The 18353-nt window shown below is 37.5% G+C and overlaps 1 protein-coding gene across 6 annotated transcripts in view; it reads left to right on the top strand.

Moving 5' to 3' along the window:
- The window catches only part of cntnap3 (contactin associated protein family member 3), a 122227-nt gene that overhangs the window by 49571 nt on the left and 54303 nt on the right, over positions 1–18353 (top strand). For all 6 annotated transcript variants that reach the window (XM_079598628.1, XM_079598632.1, XM_079598631.1 and 3 more), the window contains 5 exons: positions 8494–8669; positions 9571–9708; positions 10078–10339; positions 11213–11356; positions 13585–13756. In XM_079598628.1, coding sequence (XP_079454754.1) covers positions 8494–8669; positions 9571–9708; positions 10078–10339; positions 11213–11356; positions 13585–13756 — 892 coding nt within the window. The remainder of the gene's footprint in view (positions 1–8493; positions 8670–9570; positions 9709–10077; positions 10340–11212; positions 11357–13584; positions 13757–18353) is intronic.

The following is an 18353-nucleotide window of genomic DNA, read 5'->3' as shown; positions in this document are numbered from 1 at the left end:
GAGCCATCTGTGATCGCAGCGTTCGGGTGCCAGCGCCACAGTCTCTCTCTCCTCACACACACACACACACACACACACACCGCTGAACTTACAACTGTACAACTGCAATGGTACAACGTGCTTTCTGAACACATCTAATCGGTTCAGGGATTAATCTTACTTCCAGACCTGTTTGCTGTGAGCTCATATTTCAGTTGAGTGGCAACTTATTTTAGACAAGCGATGAGATGTCATTCAGAGCCCGACACAGAGGTTTACATGGCTGTCACTCAAGACCGGACCTCTCATTTTAACACTTTACAATAACACTAGTTAACATGAACTAACAATGCACAATACTTCTACAGCATTTATTCATCTTGGTTAATGTTAATCTCAATGCATATTGTTAGATCAAAAATTGTATCTGTTAACATTAGTTATTGTACTGTGAACATGAACAAAACTAACATTAACAAAGGTTAATAAATACTTTAAGAATATAATGGTTATTGTTAATTTGTTAGTTAATGCATTAATGTTTTAAAAAAAGATAGGTTTTTTTTGTAATCGACACAGGATATGTGTGTTATTTGACTTTCCATTTGTCTCAGATGTTTCTCCCGATATGCCTTTTGATACATAAAAATGGTAACACTTTTCAATAAGGTTCCATTTATTAACATAAGTTAACTACATTACTTAAACTAAAAATGAAAAATAATCTAAATAATTCATTAATCTTAGTTAATATTAATTTCAACATTTACTAGTACATTATTAAAATCACCAGTTAATATTATTTAAAGGTACAATATGTAAGAATTTTGTTTAAAAAAAACACCTGCACAGTGTTATATATTTCTTTCAATTGTGTACTTCCATTATTATCTTATAATCCTAATCGTTTCCAAGAATTTGTAAATTCCGCGAAATTCACAATTTTAAAAAGTGCCCATCTCTTGTCGCCTGTCAATGACGTAATATCCGTGTTATTCCTGGTTTCCGCTCATACTGCCATAGTAACCATGGCGACAGACGTTGACAACTGCGTAGTGCGTAACGTCTCAAACATTATTTCGGAAAAAAATACATATTGTAGCTTTAATGGACCTGAGCTAAAATGAACAAACAATGATCAATTTAAATGTTTTTAACTGAATAATGCATGTAAATTAATAAATACTGTTTACTTCTTGTCATCCAGTAAGAGTTTAGAGCTATAAAATAATGTGGATAACAGAATTTAATGAGAAATGTTTGAGCTCATATTGAGATCTCTGCTTTTGATTGCAGACTTGAGCATCTTTTTAAGTCTGAGCACAGTCTGAGATCTCTTCTGAAACTCTAGAGGAGACGCATGTGAGATTACTGGAGAAACATGGAGTGGCAGAGAGTCTCTGTAATCTCAATACTGTCTCAGAGGAGAAACAGTCGAGATATATAGGAGATTTCTTTATCGAATGTTCCCTACTGTTGTTTCTCCTTTTATATCGGTCTGCAGTTGTAAAACTCACATGCTGCGTGTCTGTATAAATTTGACAATTGCTCTTCTGGCTTCGATTTGCAATTTATGTTTGACTTTGGCATTTGGAAATGTGCCGATGACAGCACTGGAGGAAGCAGCGAGCATGTGCAGTCATATCTCAGCTTTACAGTGTACAGTTGTATTTTATAAAGTCTGTTAGAGCTCAGTTGGGTCAGACCGGAGGAGTTTGAATGCCTCGCATCTGTAAATCTCAGCACATCCCGCTGCTGTCAGGCTTTTCCATCGTAAAGTAACTGAAGTCTAACTGCTGCTCTCTGCACACTTTGCTCTCTCTGTCTGCTTTCACCATAATTTCAAGCAAATCGAAGATGCCTGCCGTCATTTATTAGTGGTGTTTCTGAAAGTGCTAAAGTGGTCTCTCGGCCTCTCTCGGATAATGGCTCGACTCTGTTTGTCAGAAATACACATGGCACTTTGCTGTTGTCTGTCGTCAAATGATGGCCGAGCCTTTCTCGTGTTTAGATGAGATTTACTGTGCCGAAAGGACATTGCATTCGCTCTGGATTGTTTTATAAGACATTAAAACGTCGACGTTTAGGAGCCAACATTGAATATCAATCACTTCAGGCTGGAAATACCTGCATGTTAAGTTTGGAGGCTAGAATGAATAATAGATGACTAGAATGTGCAAATTTCAAGACTAGAAGTTTAATTCAATATTTGGATCGTCCTGCTCAATGTTGGTCAGTTGAATTCAGTCTTTCTTTGTAATTATTTGTGAATTTCTGACTGAATTTTTTTACCCAGCTTTTTTCAAGTATGTTTAAGCCTGCTGAGCATAAATCCCAATGTTTAAATTAGAGAAATTGTGTGTCTGTGTTAAAAGTGGTCGTTTAATACAAATAAAATACAAATATTTTAACATGTTTTATTCTTATAGGCCTTTTTAGTGGACGTTATGTTACTGCTGCACCTTAAGATTACCGGTAAATATTTTTCTTTCATTTATTTTTTTCTTTGGTTTCATATTTTCTTTACTCAGGAGAAGCACGAAACTTCATGTAATCTCATTGCAAAGGTGAAAGATTGTTCTACACTGTATTTTCTCGTCTTGTCTCCTTCTAAGGTTGTACATCTTACATGCTTCATGTCTGTATACGAGTTTGACACAGTGCAGGTCCTCCCTATAAGCAAAGTACGCAAGTTGCGTAGGGCCCCCGAACCACCAGGGGCCCCCTTGCTCTCAAAGATGATTTAATACATAAAGGGCTGTGTGAGTAATATCATAGTTACTTTTTGATATTGACCCTTCGCAGGGAGCTTGATTGACAGGTGATCTGACCAATCATACTTCGCAATCCGCCATTTTGTCCGACAGAGCAGTCAGGAGAGTTAGTAGATTAACACTGGAGGATTTGAGCTTGAGAAGCGGAGTGTACTGACGTCTTTCCACGGTTAAAACAACATTCCTTCTGATGTTCATTCATGTTTATTTGATGCTATAAATGAACTAGAAGGAAGAGATGATCGGTTCACGAGCAGCTTTAACTGATGCTCTACAGCGATCTGTCAGACACATTAAAGAGCCACAAAACGGTATTTATTGTTTAAATTTATTTTTAAAAATTACCAAATTTGAAAGGTGAGACTTTGTTTAATATGTTTAATATCAAAAGTAACCGCAAAGTAAGCTGGTCTGTCCTTTCTGTCAGTGTGTTGTCAGTCTCCTCTCTGCTCCGCGATGTGTTTTTCACTGCGTGAGAACATGGTGTGTGAGAGCGGCGTAGCTTGTCGGGCATAGCGACAGTAACTAAGGTGGGCGGGTCTTTGCGAACGGTCAATTATTTAATCCTTGAATTTAATCCTTTCCTTGCATTGTCGCCCTTCCTAAGTAACATCCAAATCAGTCAAATCTATACAGTCTCCTGCCGGGCTTGCTTTTGGTGTGTGCAGAACCGGACAAATACACACACAAAAAAAGGCCAGAATGTCCGTCTTGGGGAGTTTTCCCTTAAACGGTTATGTCTTAAGTGAACATAAACAGTCGGGAAACTAATCGAATGTTTGTCAGTTTATTAGGTCTTAAACGCTCTTCTCTGAATAACTTTAGTAACTTTTATGTGAATCAATGTATAATAAATGAATACTGTGAAGAATATGCAGTTTAATTTTTAGATTTGATTATTCAATTTCTGTATTGTAGGCTTTTATTTTTAGTATGCTAAATAGTTTTTTCATATTGTATTTACCCTATTGTTGGTAATTTTCTTTTTTTTTATTGTATTATTGTTTCAACTCACTGTTGTTTGTTGACAGTGAAACATTTGGGCGTTTTTATGAACACACACTGACAGGGGCTCCTTAATAGTTTGCGTCTAGGACCGGCTCTGGTTTGACGATTAAACATACGTATACGTATACTTATTTGACTTGCCACTTACGTTTGACTTTTATAAATGTTGCCATTTATAAATGTGAAGATTACAGCAGTGATCACATCTCAGCAGGTAGTGTGCTTTTTTAGTGTGCAAGTTGAAATTTACATAAAGTCTGTTGACTAAATTAGCTAAAGTTTGCAGCATTATGTATATTTGATAGATTTTCAGAGAGTTGTTTGGGAAACGTAGTGGATTCATTTTGTCTTCATTGTCCTTGAAACATTCTGACATCCCAATCTAAAGCCTAAATAAATATCCAGCACTAATGGACTGAAATGTAGCATATCGGAAGACAAACTGTGCCAAAGATCCGATAATCAGAAAGAGTCAGATGTGCTGAACGGGGTTTTTTATGTGATGTTGTTGTTTTTATGTTTTGTTTTTTGATGCAGAGACAGATGTTAGTCGCTGGCAAACACTCGCTGCTGTCTGTGCCGAATAATACATCTGCAAACAAGCTGTGACATGAAGATTTATGCCCCATATCCCAAACTATTTCATTTTGCTGGTAGTTTGCATTCATCAAAATGTCTGTTTATGTTGTACTCCAGTGCTTCATGTTTTGCCCCAAACTTTGTTAGGATTTATATATACAATGTTCTGACGGCATTGACCAATACTTCATAATTCCATCATCCACCTGACAACACTGAATATAGATATTAAGTTTGGTTTGCAGGTTGCCACAGACATTAATTTTGACACACCCATGAGTTTTCTGATGAGTCATTCAAAAGAAGACCAGAAGCATGAATCAAGAAAGTAAATAATCCGTTTTGATTTCGTGTTCCTTTCATGTCTATTTGCAGCAAGTGTTGCAAGCTAAATGCATGAAATATGCATAGTAATACATTCACAGTGGATATGCATTTGAATTTTTGCCTTGGCAAACTAACTGAAGTACTAGTTGGAACTAACATTTAAACTAAAATAAAAATAAATGTATAAAATAAAAAAAAGCTAATAATAATGGCAAAAGCACCTAACATAATCACTAAAACCTAAACTAAAAAAATTACAATGGAAACTAATTTAAAGTATTAATAATAAATACTATTCAAGAAATACTAAAATAACACTAGGCACCCTATCTTGCACCCAGCGCCATACGCATGTATCATTCCTATTTTACACCTGACGCACAGCGGACTTTTCCCTCCACAGACGCACGTCGGTAAATTAGGGAATGAACTTGCGCTCGCGGTTCAGTGAAAAGAGGAGCGTGTTGCAGCGCAAACGTTCCCTGGTGATATTCTGCAGTTTCAGAAAACAATTCCGCCACAGACCAGGAAAAACCTAGTCTAAAGTCAGTGCCGCGTTATTCAGATGCTATTTTAAGAGCGCATGCTTGGCCATAATGTAGCGTGTGCACAACACACACACACTTTGCTTCTCTCATCTACACAGACGCAGCAGTTCATATTTTTGCAAACCATACATAATTACAAGGAAAAATATTACCACTCGAGGGAAATCATTGTTGTGTCCATGAAGATGTGAAAAATAGGCATAAATCTAGATTACACATTTACCCAAATTATTCAGGCTAATTGTAGTAAAAACACGTTTGATACTTGCGTTTCAGATCGTTAAAATAGGACCCTTAATTTATTGTGCATATATAAATATCAAACATCGATGCAATATAAGCTCAATTAACATCAACGAGACAATCTGCTAAAACCCTTCATGCTTATTGCACAACCCGTGACTGGCTGGTGTAAAACCATAACTTTTTTAAGTCTAACTTATAAACTGCTTAAAGTAGACAGCGCTCTCAGCTCCAGATCTCTGAAATAAACTGTGGTGTGATTCTGACGGAGATGCTGAGATGTTTAGAGCAGATTTATTTCACCCACTGCTTTGACTCTCAGGCAGCACTTCTACCGTGTGTTATTATGGATATATTAAGAACTGACATATTTTGGGGAGTCAAATGTATCTATTGCATAAACAGGACGACTTTCAGGTGACAGTGGTAAACATTTCAGAAAGGTTTGTTTACAGCAGTAGGAAATATCTTTAGGATGGTGGTTCAGAGAATTAATATGTATATATATATATTTAATCTTAATTATGCTTTTTCACGTGTTCATCTTTCTTTAGTGTGTAATGTTGCAGTTTGAGCATGAAAAAGATCTGCAAAGTTACAAAGCACAAAGTCCCTCCAGCGGGAGTTCTTCTCTATATCAGTGTCACCGTGCGTTCACACCGCCGCCCTGCCAACGACGCCGTGGAAAGATTCGTGGGCGCTCTGACGTAGATCGAATGCTCGGTCTTTTTTAAAACTTTATTTAAAGGAGCCGCAAAGCAAACAAGCATCGTCGATTGTTATTTTTGCAGAAAATTGATCGATGGAAAGAACTTAACAATTATAGTGACATGTTTGCTAACGAAATAAACCAATTAAAAGCCATTTGTGTGGTGTAGCTTTTGTGTTCATGGTTAAATGCTATTCTAATGCATTCCCGCTGAAAAACAAGCGTTCTAGCGCAAAAATCTTGCCTATAAATAGTGTTGCGCGCCTTCATATCAAATTCAAATTCAACCTCTCTTCTATTTTGCTTGGGAACTAATGTGGTTGGAACCAAAGTTTACAGGACTGCGTTCCCTGGAATCCTCTCAAACGGAACACTTCTACATTCCGATTGGTTGCCGCCGAACCGCGTCATAGCTCATTACCATAAAGTTGCCCTGACTTCAACTCTCCTCGCCGCTCTCACCGTCCAAGACGCGCCGCGCCGCCCTCGCCAGAGCTCGCCGTGGCGGTGTGAACGCACAGTTAGTGTTTCTGAACTCCTGAAACGCCTTCATTGTAGTCTTGAGTTTTCTTCCGGGAACAAACACGTCACAATATTACTCATTTAAATAATTCATATATGCAGAATAAAGGGGCGGGGCCTTGTTGAGTTAGTTAGTAGTGTTTTGAAACTGGTGGTTATAGTAAGGCGCGGGACATTTCCCAAACACACTCAAAGCGCTTGACCAATCACAACACACTGATCCAGCCGACCAATCAGAGCACAGTGTGCTTTCCAGAAGGAGGGGCTTCATAGAGACAGGAACTAAACAGAGCGTTACTGACAGACTGGGAAGAGAGGAGCCGCAACAATGGAGAATAAGAGGAGTTTTTTGGACTTTCAGGCATTAAAACCTATTCTAGTAGGTCAAGACAAAATCAAGACTTTGAAAAAGGGCACAATTAAACAATCCCTTTAAGGATTTAAAAAACTTTTTTTTTTTTACTTTTAAGGTAGCTAATTGATGTCCAGTGTTAAAGCATCAAGCTAAAATTGTCAAAAATCCAGGTTCACTTTTATCGAGACAACAGGAGGACAGGCGTTTCTCCAAATTCCTGTGTCAGATGATGACAGATTGAAAAAGTGTTGTCATATATAATTTTTCCATGTGCCCGTGGCGTTAATTAGAGCCGCTCTTCAAACTCAAATATGAGTATCATTGTCGTATGAGCGAACAAGAGAGGTCAAGGCTGAGAGCAGCAGATCTGCGTCCCGCATGCTTTCTGAAAGGAACAAAGATCATGAAATATTGAGCAGCGAAACACTAAATGTTAAATGACATCAGAGCGTACAGCCGTCCTCGCATGTGCATAAAAACAAAGCAGAGCTTGTTTATATTCTGATGGTAACTGACCAGCGGCTGGACCGACGGCACGTCACTGTAACTCTGATGAATAATTGATAGATGTGTTGCGTGATGTAAAACATTGAAGGGAGAACATGCGTGTATTCTCTGCTGTCGTTCTGTGGCACGTTTGTAAAGAAAGTTTTCCGTAGGTTTAAATGTCAGTGTCTGTGGGTATGTGTTATTTTAGTGTCACTGATATACTATTATAGTTTGTTAATATTTAGAATTTTTCTTTTTTGCCTTAAGTCTTGTTTGGATTATTAAAGTACCGTTTGCCTCACCTTAACTCTCTTTCCTTGTCGACCAGAAATGGCAACTCCACTTTAAAAATGTTTCTCTTCAAAGTTGTAAATTTAACAAAGGTCATTGGAGTACATTTTACAAGAAAATGCTATTTTAGTGTAATATTTCTTTGTTAATGCTGCGCTGTCATTCTCTGACACGTTCCTAATGAAAGTTTCCTGCAGGCATATATTTCACTGTCTGTGTTATTTTAGTGTTACTATTATACATGTATAGTTCGAAGCACTGCTACTTGGGCGAGTGATTAGCGCAACACTGAGCGAACTCTCGTCTCCTCACCGCAGAAGTAGCAGTGCTTCGGCTTCTGAGAATATAGTTCCCAGTATGTATACGGTTAGAAGATGGCTGTGTCTCATGTGACTTTGTTATTTGTACACGCTATGACTATACAAACCACAACATGTAAATAGGAAAATGTTGGCATTATTTTGTCACTTATTGGGAGCAGTATGCTAGCTGGAGCCATTTACCTCCAGTCTTTGTGCTAAGCTAGGCTAGCGGTGGATGAGAAGGGTATGTATGGACTTATCTAACTCTGGGGGATACGGTGAATAAGCTAAAGTCCCAAAAAGTTGGCGTGTTCCTTTAACATCAACAAACCGTCCTAACCAGCAGTCGATCCTGTGTTTGATTCAGGCAGGGGTTCGTTGGGGGATGTTCACCCTCTCGTGTCAGTAGGCAGTCTGCTGGACGACCAGCACTGGCACCACGTCACCATCGAGCGGGTTCGAGGACTAGTGAACTTCACTGTGGACAAAAACACGCAGCAGTTACAGCTCCCCGAGTACTCGAGTCACTCTGAGATCAGCGAGGTGAGCCGTTCACGACCTCTCACACATTAGTCCAGTGACTTACAGAGCAGCTCGGAGCATTTTAAATCGCTCACACAAAACACACATGAATTATACATACAACATCATTTAACTACAATGTCCATGTGTAATTAGTTTAGTAAGAGCTTTCACTTTATTCATTTTACACTGCTAATTAATGTTCATTTCAACACGTATCTTATATTACAGAAATCTAGCATCATGTTCACGTCATGTTTATTTATATAGCACATTCAAAATGCTTTACATAAAATGTATTTATATTAAATAGGGGTCATAAAAAGGCACATAAGTAATAAATAAAAAACAATTAAAAGGTAAGAAATAATAATACTAATACATAACAAAATAATAAATAATATATTAAAATAAATGAATATAGCCGTAGAAGTTACATAAGAAATAAAGAATAATACAAATTATTATTATTCTCATAATATATGCATTTGCTTATAGATATTAAAATAATATATATTTTTATTTGGGAATAACTTGACACTGACAAGGGTTGCTAAGTGATTTTCTCACACTAATCTTATGTTAACACTTATATAGAGCTATATTTTCACTATTTTACTATTTTAACTTTTAATATTTACAGTTTTTTTAAGTATTGCTGCGTTTCATTACTGTAAATGCAAATTTTGCATGTTTTTTGGACTCTATTTTTAAACATTTTTAAAACTGCATATCTCAACTTTTGGCCAATCAAATATTGCATCAAGAAAGAGTTGCTTTCAAGTTTATTTGACACACTATACATAAAATAAAGATGAGCTTTGCGTTGTTGGATACAGTATCGACAGTTAGCTTATATTAAATGAGTAACACTCCATTAATCTGTGTGATTTCTGACACGAATCTGTCTTTCTTTCACAAGATCAGTTTTGGTGGAACTTCATTGGCTGGACTCCAGAAATCCCATTCTAGAAGAAACTTCCATGGCTGCTTGGAAAATGTGCTTCACAACGATATCAGCGTGATTAATCGAGCCAAAGAGAAGCAAGTGGCCATTGCAGTAAGCAGAAACCATGTGTTAATACAGCTACGTCTTCGGGTTGCTTCTTAGCAATTGTCAGTTGTTGGCTGCCTAATTTTTCCATAATGAGAACTTTGCATTTCTGTGACCCGTACCATGTTTTCCACCATTATACAAGTTTTTTTCATTGTTTTTTACAACCACTGCCTTGGGAATTTGGGGGTTAAACCAATTACCAACCCTTTAATTCATTGTCGTAATGACCGTGATAGTGGTATCAGGAACAGCCAGGAAAGTAAATCCATAATTTATGAGGCAGACGTCATGGCTGCGGTACTTTACTCTCACAAATGTAGCTCGTATAAAAAATGGTCTTGGTTATACTACAATATTTTTGTGCTTTCATAGGGGAATGTGACCTTTACATGCACCGAATCCATTGATGTGCCAGCAACGTTTGCCAGTCCTGGAAGTTTCCTCGGTTTGCCGTGGGTCTCCAGTGGAGAAATGGTGTCGGTCAGTCTGCAGTTCAGAACGTGGAACAGAGCGGGCCTGCTGATGACCTTTGACCTGCAGCATAATGCAGGAACACTGTGGCTTTATCTGAGCGAGGCGAGAGCACGACTGCAGATCCATAAGACCGGACGTGTCGTGACGGACATCACAGCAGGTATGATATAAGCACGTATATAAAGTTTCAGTTTATTTGATAGTAAAAGCTAAACACATCTCTTGTTAGTCAAGGGTAGCACAAAGTCAACATCAATGGCACCTGCTGCTCTGAGATGTGGAGTTATAAACATGTTTATATGAGAAAATAAACAAATGCAATATGTATAAAAATCTTCCTTTACATCAGATTTTGAGTTTTCTGGCTAAAACTAGTTTTATTGCTAAATCAAATGAATGCAGAATAGTGAATTACTTTATATATGGTACACCACCTACTATTTAGTATGCAAAATAGTATGCAGTATGCAAGCACAAACATTTCAGTAGCATGATATATTGTTCTCACGTGACCTCTTGGGTAGCCAGGCATCAACTCGGAAATAAATGCAATGTGCTTAATATCATTGCGCTGCTGTACGGCAGCAGTTCCTGGATTATTACGCAGGAATGAGAGTATAGTTCCTAGTCAAATCGGCCTAGAAAATCACAACTTTTCCATTTCTGTCGGTCTTCGTAAACGATGTAACTACAGAAAAGTCAAGTTTTAATTAGGAAAAATATATAAACTCTTTTGTAATTTTTTTGAGAGAGATGCTAACGGTCTAATCAGATTTAATGATCTATGCTAAGCTATGCTAAAAGTGCTACCGCCAGACCCGGAGATCGGCTGAATGGATTCGAGAACGGTAAAACTGTTTAACTCTAGGGGAGCTGGAAAATGAGCCTATTTCCAAAAAAAGTGGAGTGTTCCTTTAAGTCAAATGCTGAAAGCTGTCCTTTTTTTGAGGTTTATATAAAAATAATCTCCCTATGCAGCGCTGAGTGCCTGTTATTTTTTGCCTGATCCACATTGCTGGTTCTTTTTCCACAGGTGCCAATTTAAATGATGGTCAGTGGCACTCGGTGGAGCTAGTTGTCCGTCGAGGGCGTCTCGCAGTCACCCTGGACCAAACCGACAGCTCTGCAGCGACCACTTCCTTCCCCGTCGCTCCTGACAGACAGATATTCTTAGGCGGTAAGAGCAACCTTTAGCCATCCATCGCCTTCTGCTAACACAAAGCAACAAGCTAGCTCAGAGTAATTTCCCTCTACACAAGCCCAATCCTTCACGTTAATCAATCCGCCTTGTCACTCAACACACACCTTCCGCTGAGAAAAGCACATTCGTTTACCTTTCAAGCGTTTTGGGGGTGAATGTCTCTCGGCTCCTGGAGGCTGCTGGCTTAATTGCCTTTAGCTCAGACTCTGGAGAGAGTGTAACACATGCATGGCAGTCTCTTTCGTCTGCAACGTTTTTCCCTTAGCCGCAGTGGAGCACGTAGCACATGTTATTTATATAGTAGGGGTTTAACAATATACCGTGTCACAATATATCGCAATACAAAAGAGCAACAATATGTATTGTGGATAGTGACAATAGTTATTGTGTATAGTTCACCCAGAATGAAAATGCGAGTTTTGGTGTCAGTACTATATTAAACTACTATATATTGTATAATAATGCAATGGGGAAATTATTTGTGGGTCTTAATAATGCCAAATGTCTTTATTATTTTAAATATATCTGTGTAATGCATTCTCGTCTAAAATAATTCTGTATTTTCAGCTTCAGAGAATCATGAATATTGTTATTCTGGCGTCTCTATTGTCCTGTGCATTGGGTTATTAACACCAAGCCTATTCATTCACACACACAATGTAATACCAAATTTAGCATTTTAATCAACAGTTCATTTTGCTAACCTTTTATCATATGTCTTGGAGTATCGCAATAATATCGTATCGTGAGTTCAGTATCGTGATGTGTATCGAATCGGGACATGAGGGTATCGTTGCACCCCTAGTATATAGTGCTGGGTAAATTATGGTACTTTACTCATTACAAATTACATGAAAATGGTAGTTATTAACGTAATCTATTGGATTACTTTTAGATTACTTTTGACCTAACTCGTTTATCACATAGATTTGAATAGATTATTGTGTACCACATTGATATAAAAGAGACAAAGAGAAAGAACATTTATACTTTAGGGGCTGTTGAATGCTTGAATCTGATTGGATGAGGAATGTTCTAAGATGTGCAATTATTTTCAGCGAAATGCATGTTTCATGGATTTCCAGGCAGGTCTGGACCTGCCATATGTCCATATCACTTCACCAAATGATTTCAGTGATTTTAAAGGTCTCCACATCCTACAACAGCAGAAGAACCAAACAACGACACTGATCAAGCTGATAAATATAGTAATGTAGAAAAGTTAAAGTTCAGGGAGGAATGTGGCAGGAACCAGCGAACGCTCAACATCATTTTAATGACCAAAAGTCATTAAAAGTAAAGAGCCAACCCCTCACGGGCGACTGCCTAATATAAACATAACAAAGCACAACATAAATGTCCCAGGCCTGGTCCTCTCTCATCCTTCACTGTCATCACTCCTTCTTTTAATCCTTCCGGAGCTCCTCCATGGGACTCGCTCCGTTCCCACAGCTCTCGGCCCGCCCTGCTTCCCACAAATAAACAATAAGATTAAAACTACAAATTATTTCCATGTTTTTTTTGCCAGAAAATTACATTTTATTATGTACGGAAAGCACACACTGTGTTCTCCTGCTCTCTCTCCCACTCAAATGCACACACATACTGTATGGCCACACTTGCACATTAAGTCAAGCCATCTTCATTTATATAGCGCTTTTAACAATGTAGATTGTTTCAAAGCGGCTTTACAGAGATAAACGGATAATTTAAGGTAACAGAGATTGTTTTGGCTTTGGCTTTATAGCGGTTCTTGAATAAATATATTTTCCAATCGAAATGATCATTAGTTATTAAATTAGAGACCGCTAAGACGACACCGTTCTCTCTACACAGACTTTAAACGCGAACCTGTGAGAAACACTGATGGCGCTCACGTGCGCATCAAGAATTAATTCTAATATAGTTATGCGCATTTGAATATATGTGCGCAGGTTTGTAATTCCCTACAAACAAAGTATTAACAAACTACTTGTCTGGCCTTAAAAAAAAAATTAATACAGAATTTTATCACTTCGGGGTAGATACGCGAAACCGAAAACGCTTTATCTGTAGAGTGGTAAAGGGATCCTTCACCGGGGAGAGACATTAATATACTATTATAGTATATTAGTTATACAAAAAAAAAAAAAAAACACTGCAACGGCTTAGTTATTTTGTGTATATTTGGCATCAGGTGAAAAATTTTATGTTTTTGTCCGCAGGATGTCCGAACACGGAAGACGGCACGGTCTGCAGAAACCCGTTCAATATTTTCCAAGGATGCATGCGCCTCATCCGAACAGACACCGGTTTAGTGGATCTTATCAAAGTGCAGCAGATGTTGTTTGGGAATTTTAGCGATCTACAGATGGACATGTGTGGGATAGTTGACAGGTAAGCACTCTTTCTGTCAATTACGCTTTTATGTGAACTCGCAAAACGTTCCGCTTTCCATTTTCTTCCTCACCAAATAGATGCGTTAGGCTTGATTATGCAAACTTAGAGATTAATTAGCCATGGAAATGCCGAGAATACTGATTTGCTAAAAGAAGCAGATGATGAGCCTCAGGGAGAAACTGCCCTCATTTGAATATTTATCCATCTGATCAATCAAAATCAACACGGCCTACTGTTTTGTTATACTTTAGTTCACAATTTAGTTCAAAATGACATACAACTTTTTGCAGTCCTTGTTATGCATTTTAGATATTCAGATTTTCAATGGCAGATGAAATTGTTCAAATGAATGCTTATTTTATACCATATAATTGTTGATTTTCCATTGACAAGGCTGTCTGTAGATTACGGCAATGTAATGCTTCTGTTTTACCAAGTAGAAATGGTTTTCAACCAGTGCCAATAATCTCAAAATGGCCAAATATTGGCCATGTGGATATATCTGTATATTACTAGCATGCAGTATGTATACTGTACATATAATGTAAACTTTCTAGTTAGTCAGATTCCCAAAGATAAGATATTTTTTACACAAAACTGGATTGCTAATTCACTGCTTGAATGACAATAATAGTGATTATTGTGTTGTTGCACACTGTTTCTCATACTATTTGAATATGTAGTAAGTAGTTTTGGGTATTTATTGCAATATTCCACTGTGAACATGTTCTCTGTCCTGTTCACTGCTGTTAGTTTCATGTCAGTGAGTGTTTGGTTCATTTGGCTTAAGGCAGAAATAGGTTTATTTAGCTTTGAGACTGAAGTAAATCTCCTGAAGAAGAGGCTCTTTTTCTTTCTTCTGTGTTTTTTGATAGACGCTAAATGCACTGCTGTGACCGAGCAATTCAAAGTGAAGGGGAACCTGTGGCGCGCACACTTATATCTCAAGCGAATATTGTTTTGTTTTTTTAAAGTACTGGTGGTGACACTTGATACAGACGTAGATTTGTTTTCTCTGAAAGTTGTATTGCCTCTAGGTACTCGTTTACATTCTGAAAGGTCTCGCTTTCGTCTGTCACAGTTGTTCAGAGCTCCGAAGACTTCTGGGATTTCTGTTCATTTGTTTGTTTGAATGTTTTTTTGGTTTACTGTGTTTTGATGTTTGCAAAGCTAATGCGGTATAGAGTTAGTGATTTGAACAGACTCACCCTCCACGTTTGTGACATGAATGAAAGTCTTCCAGGCTTTTTTTTATTATTTTTTTAATTATTTAAAAAAATGAAATATTATTAGAATTTTTTTTAATATATATATATATATATATATTTGAAAGCTGAAGTATGTCATTTCTGCGTCACTAACATCACTTAGGGTATCAGTATCATTAACTGATATTATACATAACAACAATTTTTTTTTAATCTAAGTAGCATTAGGCAAAAGTAATATAAATGTAAAAAAATAGAGTAAATGCACAATTAAATATCCAGTTTACAGTATTGTGAAATGTGACATTTACGGACCCTCTCAAAAACCTTCCATTCTATGACACATGTAACGAATGCTTATAAGATGTTCTGGATAATGCCAAAAGAGCCATTCTGTACTCTAATGTCAATGTGTTATACAAAGGAAAGGGATTAATTCAAACTATAGTCTCACATCTAAACAGTCTATAGTCTCAAATATAATCAAACTATCATAACAGTGTAATTTGAATGACCTTATCTGTTGACATGATCCTGGTGAATTGCAGAGCTGGTGCAAACATATCCTCATCGCTATGATCAGATGCTTTGTTAACTCGCTCGTGTTTATTTTGTTATTGAGAGGAAAGCGATATTGAGGCCTTGAATCACGTTCAGTCACTTCACTGCAGTTCACTTTACGGCCACCGGTGTCGCTATTAACAAGAACTTATGAATTCTACATAGACCCTTTAACATTATAATTATGACGTATATTTCCAGCCTAAGATGCTACTTGGTTTTTTTAAATGCTGCGTTAAATACTGTAAAACCGGAATGAATAAATCATGCTGACACTTTTATAAATGCCGTTTACATCAGTATCGCAGCGCTGGTGGTGCTCTGAAAGGTTGAATGTTGGGTAGCTCTCCGCTCTCATTAAAGCACACAGTGTTATTGAGTCTGCAGAAGAAAGAGACGAGGGCAGACCGTGGGTGATGTCCTCTCACTCCTAGCCGAAGCCGGCTCCACTGTGAGGGTTATTACCTCTGGAAAAGGGCTGTAGGTTGTTCTCAAATAACATTGCTGCCCATAACTAAGAAATATGGGATGGCAGCCGCTCTCATTGGCTTTACATGTGCCTCATGTGAACCCACGGGCCCTGTGCAAAATGAGTCTAAGTGTGGACTAGACCGAAGCAGAGCGGTTTATTAACCCCAGATCACAGATAATCTGAGAGCTGAGGTGTGCTTACGGTGAACGCTGATGCTGCCGCTGTCTTTGCTTGGGTTTGGATGACAAAAGTTGACCTTGTACTGTGTTGTAGTACAAATTATTCAATGCATGTGTTCAGAATAAAACACTGCCATGCTATTCTTACCATTTCAGGAGTAGAACACTGTGCACAGTGCATGCATTGATTTTGATTTATTTATTAATTTGACTAACTTTGCACAATTATACAGTTAGTTGCATTTTATTATTTGCGCTCAGAAAATTGTGCACAAAATTGTATTTAGAATGCACAATAAAATAATGTCTGAGAAGATAACTGATAACACTCACTGAATTAAATATGCGAACATGTTAATTTTTATATTTGCATAATTTTGCATACTAATTTTTAGATATTATTTTACATGTCATTTGTATGCATTGATACTATATCCCATTATGTAATATACTAGACTTGACCTTCCATTTCTAATATGAAAAATTATTAATTAATTAATTAAAATAGATAATAAAAATAATTGTTTCTTATTTTTTATAGAATATCGATCATTGAAGCATCTGGAGCCTTTTGAATTCAATACAGACTTTTCTGCTTCAACGTACATGAACATTGGTAACCAAACATATGGAATGTGTTGGGATTTATTTTAATACATTTTTTAATTGTTTATTTTACTGTCCTAAGCATGATTATATAGTTAGTTGCAGTTTATTATTTGCAATTAGAATTGATTTTATTCTTCTGTCTACTACCTGACTTGAAATGCAAATGAAATGTTCAGAAAATTGTGCACAAAATTGGATTGAAATGCAAAATGACTATTTTATTCTGAGAAGGTAACTGGATGCCGAACTAAACATGCAAACATGTTCAAACATTTATCCATGCATGTTGCGTTTTATTTTCTGCATCGAGCTGCTGTTCATTGATTCGTTTTTCCGTTCCTCAAGTAACATGCCAAGCCAAAGGTTCACCTGAGGAAGTTGTTTTGGTGTGTAGAGTGATTATACAGTGACGCGGGGAGGAACAGTGTGTGATGTAGTGCTCACTTTGACTAAAGTGCTGAGTTAGTGTTATTGTAAAGGTGAATAATGGACAGAATAAAGAGGGAGTTTTTGCATTGTCGACACTTTCACTGAATCTCAGACCCATGTGGACACACACTCCTGCTAAAGGTTACAGAAATACAGCTTTTATTGTGCTTTTGATGAGAAGAACATATCAAGTGCACACTATCATTACCGATGAAGTCCTGCCTATCTGTGTAAAGAGCCAATCACTGTCTTGTTGCTGTTGTTTCTACAGTGTTGTAGACTTGTTGCTAGGGTGTTTTGTGTGGTGGAGATGAGTTACTCAACACGGTTAAATACTGAGCAGTAGTTATGTAGGGGTGTGCGATATTACGATTTTTGATCGTGGACGATTAAAATGTCTCCACGATCTGCTTTTGAAGAAATATCGTAGGATCGTCCATTTTATCAGTTTGCATTTCTGGCGCCTCCGTCTCAACATACTGTACAGCGCGACGTATATCCACATGAAATGCAGAGGAACGGGACACTGTAGTTCATAAAAAATTATTATTTGCATGTGCTTTAAAGCCTTGCCTGTTAAACACGTCATTCGCTGCTGATGCGCTGTTCTAACGGGCGCTTTTCTGAGCGCAAACACTCGACGCGCACATGCACTAAAAGCCTGTATAACAGCGCCTGTTACTGGGCTAAGTTATCTTATTGCGCTAATACTGTCAAATACACACAAGGTTTACATAAACAAAGTTGGTTATGTCTAAAGTGAAAAAACAATAGAAAAAATGAAGAAAAAATCTGCTTGTCAAATGCGTGTATATTAGACTCGTTGCGCGCAGATCTTAAAGTGACAGTAGCCCTAATAGTAAACATGCAGCCGCTTGTCCTTAAAGGGACAGTTACCCAAAAATAAAAATTCTGTCATTATTTACTCACTCTCTAATGTTGTTCCAAACCTGTATTAATTTATTTCTTGTGCTGAACACAAAAGAAGATATTTTGAGGAGTGTGGCTAACCGGGCGGTTGCTGGTCCCCATTGATTACCATAGTATAGGAAAAAACTATTATTAAGTCACTGGGGTACATCAACTGTTTGTTTACCCACATTCCTCCAAATAACTTTTATTTTCAACAGAAGACT

Source organism: Phoxinus phoxinus (assembly GCF_949152265.1).
Source record: "Phoxinus phoxinus genome assembly, chromosome: 23".
Classification (NCBI taxonomy): Eukaryota; Metazoa; Chordata; class Actinopteri; order Cypriniformes; family Leuciscidae; genus Phoxinus; species Phoxinus phoxinus.
This window is presented reverse-complemented; position numbering and strand designations above follow the sequence as displayed.